Here is a 6,982-nt window from a genome sequence, read left to right on the forward strand (position 1 = left end):
AGATCCCATGACAGGCCTCCCTCGGTCTTCCCCTTCAGCTGAAACAAAGAGCAATACATACATGTTGAGACAATGTGCTAAACAGAATCTGTAACCAAAATATTTAAGAGGAACAACTATAAAGTAAATCTATTATTAACAGATAAAATAAGGATGTGTGCCTTAAAGCAAATCAGTTATAGATAAATGTCTTCAACATTACTGTGAAAGGTAATGTTGGACTTGTTCAGCCCCCTTGACAGCTTCTTCTAGATCAGCACTGGGAGCTTCGAGTTCAAGTTCCCTGTTAATTCTAGCAGCTTTCTGACAGAATTGGTCAAAATTATGAGATTATAAAAATGTCATGATGGACCACAGAAAAAAAAAAAAAAAAAAAAAAAGTAAAAGTGTGGCAAGCATTTTAGTTACTGTGCTTTACAAACAGGATACCGTAAAAATCACAGTTACTGGTAAAACTATGTTTACAGTGGTAAAACCATGGTAAACATTGTGGTTGTTGTGCTTTAACTACAAATACCACAGTAAAACTATGGTTACTGCGGTAAAACCATGGTAAGCATTGTGGTTATTGTGCTTTAAAAACAAATACCACAGTAAAACTATGGTTACAGTGGAAAAAATCATGGTAAGCATTATGGTTATTGTGCTTTGACTACAAATACCACAGTAAAACTACATTTGCAGTGGTAAAAACATTGGTAAACATTGTGGTTGTTGTGCTTTAACTACAAATATCACAGTAAAACTATGGTTACTGAGGTAAAAACCATGGTAAATGTTGTGGTTATTGTGCTTTAACTACAAATACCACAGTAAAACTACAGTTACTGTGGTAAAACCAAGGTAAGTGTTGTGGTTACTGTGAACTGGCTACACATAATATGGTCAAACAACAGTTAACGTTACTATGGTAAAAATATGGTAAATGTGCGGACTTTTACATGATCGCGGTTATCAGGTGATATGGGGTTGGTTGATTTGTAGAGCTGTCATCAGCCACATTAACATGATTAAAACGGTTTTATTTATTTCTCTATTTCAAAACTGTAACGTTAACAGTTAGAAGTTAGCTTAGGCTAATGTTAGCAGCTGTGCTAACGCAGCAGCAACTGTTTCTAACTCATTTGACCGCACACGCTTCCATTTTAACACATGACCTCAAGTAAGGAGACGCAGAAGCACCAAAATAATTAAATAAAATAATAATCTCATTACAAAAGAAAAGATTGTTGCCCTTTCTTACCTTTTTTAAGGTGTACACACATCAGGTGAACTGGGCAAACCGAGCCTCGCTGGTGACGTCACTGCAGTAGAAGATGCTCGTGGTTTTTGTAGCATCTGCTCCACAGAAGTTAATGGGAAGAATTGGCGGATCATATGCACGCGAAATTGGGCGTATGTATTACACGTAATTAGAAAGTGTAAAGCCGTGTTATTTATACGCAGATTGATGAGAACGGGTTGATATATATATATATATACATCTATAATTGGTTTCTTATTTAATACACCAGGTTTTTATAGATCATAGTGTGAAATGAGTTTGAAGCTCAAATACTGATTTGGTTCAGATGCTTATGTTTATATGAATATGATTCTGAGATGTAAATATCAGTTGTCACTCTGTGTCTCCCAATGTCTTAATTAAATTATTTTTAATTGCTTAGTTTTATGATCAAAGCTCTATTTCAAAACAATCCACAATACAATTGAGACATGAACAAATAAATGAAATTATGTCCATATGAACAGATAAGTTGCTTCAATTCAGCAAATGTATGACCTGAAATTGTTCTAACAATATAAACATTATTTTAAAATCAGTAAAGGTTTCGCAAACAAAATATATTTTTTACAATTTTACTAAAACTTCTCTTTCAGACAATTTTAATATAAAAAAGAGTATCGTAAACAAAATACATGCTATTAAGATGTAATGTGACTTTATTAGTAATGAAATGATTAGTTTTTAGTAGTATTTAAAACAGAAGTTGCTCAGTCTCATCTCTTTATTAAAGTGGCATAATGAACCTATCAAATGTATTTTCATTTAACTGTTTTGTTTATCCAGTGTCTTTAAAAGGCAGCTTTCAATAGTTTGCAGTGAATTTGACTGACACATTAAGAAACTCTTTTTGGAGAGGATGATGAGTCTGGAGGCCTTTTTGTGTGGGGTTTGCTTGTTCTCCATGTGTCAGTTTGGTTTCTCCCACACTCTGATATACAGCACAGGTGAATTAGAGACACTAAAATGTTTATAGGAGTGTGAATGTGTGTCTGTTAGTCTTGTGATGGACTGGCCATGACCAGAGTGTTTCCCAGCCTTCAGCCTGAGACTCCAGCATCCTGTGACCCTACATGTGGTTTAGAGAATGGATGAAATATCAGTTTGAAGTTTATTCCTCTTGTAGGGAAATTTACAGTTAAAACCCAAGGACCAGATATAATGAACAAAGACCAGGAGTCAGAAATGCAATCAACTGAAGAAAAATTTACTGAAGAAAATAGTTTGCAGTTTCATCAGCAGAAGTCAGCTTCAACACTCTCGATGGAGTTCATAGGCCGCTCTGCGTACACTCTCAATACAACAGCAATTATACTCTAACAGTCACTAACTACATCATTACTTAGGAAAAAAAGGCTTCTGGTTGGATGAAACATAAATCCACTCATGGACATATAGTTCAAACCATATCTCTGGTGATTATTAGGTGAGAACCGAGATCTGGTCTTAGGATCGATGTAACCCACCGAGAGCATATATCAGCACTTCTTGCGTCACATTGTCTGAGACATTAATTCTGTCCTGGAGTCAGTTATTCACACATGTAGGGGATCTACACGTTCTTTTTCGCAAGAGCTTTTATTTTGAAATTCGTCGCGGGTGCCGCCATTACTATTTTCTTGCGTGAGTGTCAGACGCACGGAGAAAGAGCGAGAGAGAACAGAAGCAGCGGTGAGCCGATGAAGAATGCACTGATTTTGAGAACTCTTATCGAGTTAAAATTTAAGTTTAGACTAGTGTCATGCATTAAAACTGCATGTTGATGCATCTAAGTCTTCGTTTTCCGTAACGAGCCTGTTATTTATAGTAACGTGACAAGTTTATATAGTGCTCGTACGTGAAACAGCAAACAGACTGTTAAGTGTTTAAAAAGTCATTCAGCGTTGGAGTTGAATACTGCCGTGTTTCCGTGCGTTTGCATCCAGTTTTGTTAGTTCGTACGAACTCAAAACGTGGTGAATGTGTTGCTTATTTTTTTGTGAGGAGAGTTAAGCTGATTCGTTAGATGGGATCGTATGTTGTTCGTGCTCTTGGACCGATCTTCGTTGGACTGGATTGCGGCCTCGTCGGATCAAGGTGTTGTCTTTAGGATCACGGGGGGCAATTGTTGAAGATCATAGAGTTAAAAGAACAGTACCCTGCCTATTCAGACACCTTTCAGCGCTCCATCTATGTTCCAAGAGTGGTGATGTGCTTCATTTTCTTAATTTTCCACTGAATGCTGGTAAGCAAGAAATCTTTTCTTTAACACGTGTATAAGGACTGAACTGTGCTTTAAGAGAAAACTCTCATACACGGAACTGTAACATGAATTTACCTGCAAGTCTATGAACCGTCCGACTACTGAATGGACTGAGTATAATTTTCCCTGGATTTTTGAAGTGAACTTTTCAAAGTTTGAGTTGAACTGAATCACACTGATTGTGAATGTGAAACCTTTCAGTGCCATAAAAGAAGAACTCCGATTGTTGTTTAAGTTTCAACAAAAACACTAACGCATTGTTTATATTTTCTTTATTGTTGTCAATCTTTCATTTTACTCCAAATTTACTGAATTTGAAATACCTTTACTTTTCCTGTGAAGAAACTAAAGAAAGAAGTAATTTATTCTGTCTCTTGAGTCTAATGTTTTTCATCTGGATATTTCTAGTTAGTTAAACTAAAACTGTGGTTACCAAATTGAGTCTTTTACACTAAGGAGTGGGGGCGTCTCATCTATCCTGTTAGATTTGGAGAAGGTGGGTTTTGCAGTTGAAAGCTAGTATCTTTAAAGTCATCTGTACACACACACACTCCAGGTGCCACCGTGTATAGAGTAAATCCTGGAGCCCACTACACCTCATCTATAGCACCACACTGCAACACGATAGACACCAACCAATAACCACTTGTTGTACTGAGACCTAAAGCATTGGGTGGGGGGACTAAGATCCTGTTGCTCACTCAGTCTTCCTTAGGTGTAAGGGTTTAATATTTCCCCCACAAGGCGGTGGCATATTCCCCTCCGTCACACACACATAGAGAGTACACAATTCCTTCAAGGTTGAGTGGTTCAGATTTGTTCTCTTATCAGGTATTTTCCAAAGCATACAGATAATGAGTGCAGTTTCTCAGAGAGAAACTCAGCTAACTACTAAGATATTATAAATATATAACTTTATTAAATCAACTAAAATCTAAGAGGTTAAATAACTAACTTGATCAATGACCACTCAAAAGGATATATATTGAAGCAGAAGTTGATCTGGGATTCCACTCCTTCACTCTGTTACAGCATACTGAATTTGGCCTTCAGCAGATGTAACTGTGAAACACACACAAAACATTTATTTATTGTCACATGTTCATTTCATTCTGACACTTTTTGTTTAGCTTCCACTACAGTTATTGCTTATGAACCATCTGTTGTAAATATTGATATATAACACACAAAAAGACTGAGAGTAAAGTCATGTCTGTCAATTAATGTGAATAGTTTGTGGAAAAGAAACTCAGAGAGACAGAAGACAGAAGTTTTACCTCTTGCTCTGTAGCATTTGAACAGCAGCACGACTGTAGACAGCAGATACGGAAAAGCTGCCAGAAGAAAACTGAGGATGTTGAAGACAAAAATCTGACCTGAACGTGATGCTGAAAAACAGAGAAACAAGCACATTATTGAGAAACATTATAGAGCCCCTAAATACTTTCAAACTGTTTTGTGAGTGAACACAAAAGCACTGAAATACATCATCTAATCTATAATGTCCCCTTAGCTCCATATTAAGGGAATAGTCTACCCCACAAAACTAAACTAAACTAAAACAAAATAGGTCATTGCTTGTGTTCCCAAAAAAAAAAAAAAAAAAAAGAAAAAAAAACAGGATTGGTATAACATGAGAGAGAGTAAATTTTATTCTAATCCTGAAGTTAATGCCCCCTTCATTAGGATGTTGGTTCTGAGGTGCTGATGATTTCTCTGTATTTCAGTATATGTGATTTGTTAGTTATACTTTTGTTCATGTGAGATATGTGAAATAATAAACAGCTGTCAATAACTGTTTGCTCATGAATAAAATCAAATCTGACAGAGACTGAACTCCACTGACTCTCACCTCTGACTGAGATCCAGCTGTGGAGTGACTGTCCTCTCTCTGTTTTACAGTAGTAGAAACCCTCATGTGACTTTGAGACAGTAGTGATGCTCATCTCTCCTGTCGTCTGATTCTGGATGAGTGACCCGTCTTTATAGAAATCAGCTGTGAGGATCGGGGAGTTTGTAGATCGATGTAAACAGTGTAGAGTCAGAGTATCTCCCTCAATCACAGGATCAACAGAACTCACCAGAATCACATCACCATCTACACAACACAAGAAATACATGCATGTAGGAAGACGGTGAACATACTGTACATACATAACCAGAAACAAATATGTAAACATATCTATTTATATAATCCACAACTGTTTGTAATTACAGCAGGTCATGTCTTTCAAATACTTAAATACAACTGAATTCTTAAATATACTATAATCACATTATTTTTAGTCCAAAACATATTATTTATTACATTTTAAGTAGTTTCATGTGTCATTCGACTCACCATGTACAGTGATGTTGAGAGGATGACGTTTCTCTCCAGATTCAGACTGACACCAGTAAACTCCAGTGTCAGATGTGCTGAGAGAGATGATTCCACATGTAGATCCTGTTTGTTTTGAACAATCTTCAGTGTTTCTGTCTGTGTATCTTCTCACTGTCCATCCAGCAGAGTTACTCTGATCCTCACAGCTCAGAGAGAGAGAGTCAGATGAGAAGTGTTGACTTCTGCTGGGACTGACCACCAGAGACACTGAACGAGAAACACCTGAGAAGAAGAAAATATCATTCAAACTGACAACACACATGTGGTTGTGAAATAAAATCTGTAATTAAGAACAATTAAGATGGAATTTAGCACTAAAGTTTGAAATAAGAAGGGTCTCATAATGCAGATATTATGAGTGTGTATTTGATAGCACTTCTGATCTGGTTTACACTGAGAATTGGAGGGAAGTGAGAGCAGGTTTTTGAGAGCATTTGTTTCAGATGGTTTTCCCTCCCTGTGCTAGAGACTGTAACGCAACACAAATACAGATGAACACAAGCATAAATAGTGTCACACAGACTCACCAGTGATCCACAGTGGCTGTGTGTTACTGTAGTTTGTGCAATAGGCCGGTCGTCCTCTCTCTGCTCTGCACGTATAAACTCCTGTGTGCTGTAGAGCAGCAGGACTGAGAGTGTAAGAGCCTCCAGCTCCTCTGCTGCTGTCTGACAGATGATCATCATCTCTGAACCAGCTGAACGTCCAGCCTGTAGAGGAGCCTGTAACCTCACAGATCAGAGTCACTGAGTCTCCTTCAGTCAGCCACGGCTGTGGAGACACTCGCACTGCTGCCTGAGCTTCAGCTGAACAAAACATGAGGAGTTATAGAGCCACAGAGAAACTGAGAGAGAAGCTGTTCACACTGATAATAATGAACAAACACACAATCACACACTTCAGATTGACTGTCTCTCCAGTGAATGCAGAACTGTCTAGTGTCACAGTCAGTGTAGATGTAGGTAATCCTGTGAGAAAAGAAGACAGAGCTCTTTCAGTGAACTAGTCAGAAATATGATCTGATCATCTGAGTTTCTGTATTTGTGTATCACTGCTGTTAAAGAGGAGGGAT

General features: G+C 37.5%; 1 protein-coding gene across 3 annotated transcripts; it reads right to left on the reverse strand.

The window, feature by feature from the left end:
* Nucleotides 1-4,301: 4,301 nt before the first annotated feature.
* On the reverse strand, nt 4,302-6,765 carry LOC127159614 (low affinity immunoglobulin gamma Fc region receptor II-like). Of its 3 annotated transcripts, none has more exons than XM_051102402.1 (5): nt 6,438-6,765; nt 5,869-6,132; nt 5,380-5,625; nt 4,805-4,915; nt 4,302-4,589 (listed from the first exon to the last, which is right to left on the reverse strand). In XM_051102402.1, exons 1-5 carry the CDS (start codon nt 6,727-6,729, stop codon nt 4,546-4,548), a joined length of 957 nt encoding a protein of 318 aa, XP_050958359.1. In that variant the 5' UTR covers nt 6,730-6,765; the 3' UTR covers nt 4,302-4,545. The 3 variants fall into 3 exon arrangements, with proteins under 3 accessions (XP_050958359.1, XP_050958361.1, XP_050958360.1); XM_051102404.1 differs by having other exon boundaries at nt 4,805-4,861; nt 6,438-6,764; XM_051102403.1 differs by having other exon boundaries at nt 4,805-4,903; nt 6,438-6,759.
* Between the last annotated feature and the right edge of the window lie 217 nt (nt 6,766-6,982).

The sequence above is a fragment of the Labeo rohita genome, unplaced genomic scaffold (genome assembly GCF_022985175.1).
Source record: "Labeo rohita strain BAU-BD-2019 unplaced genomic scaffold, IGBB_LRoh.1.0 scaffold_2350, whole genome shotgun sequence".
NCBI lineage: Eukaryota > Metazoa > Chordata > Actinopteri > Cypriniformes > Cyprinidae > Labeo > Labeo rohita.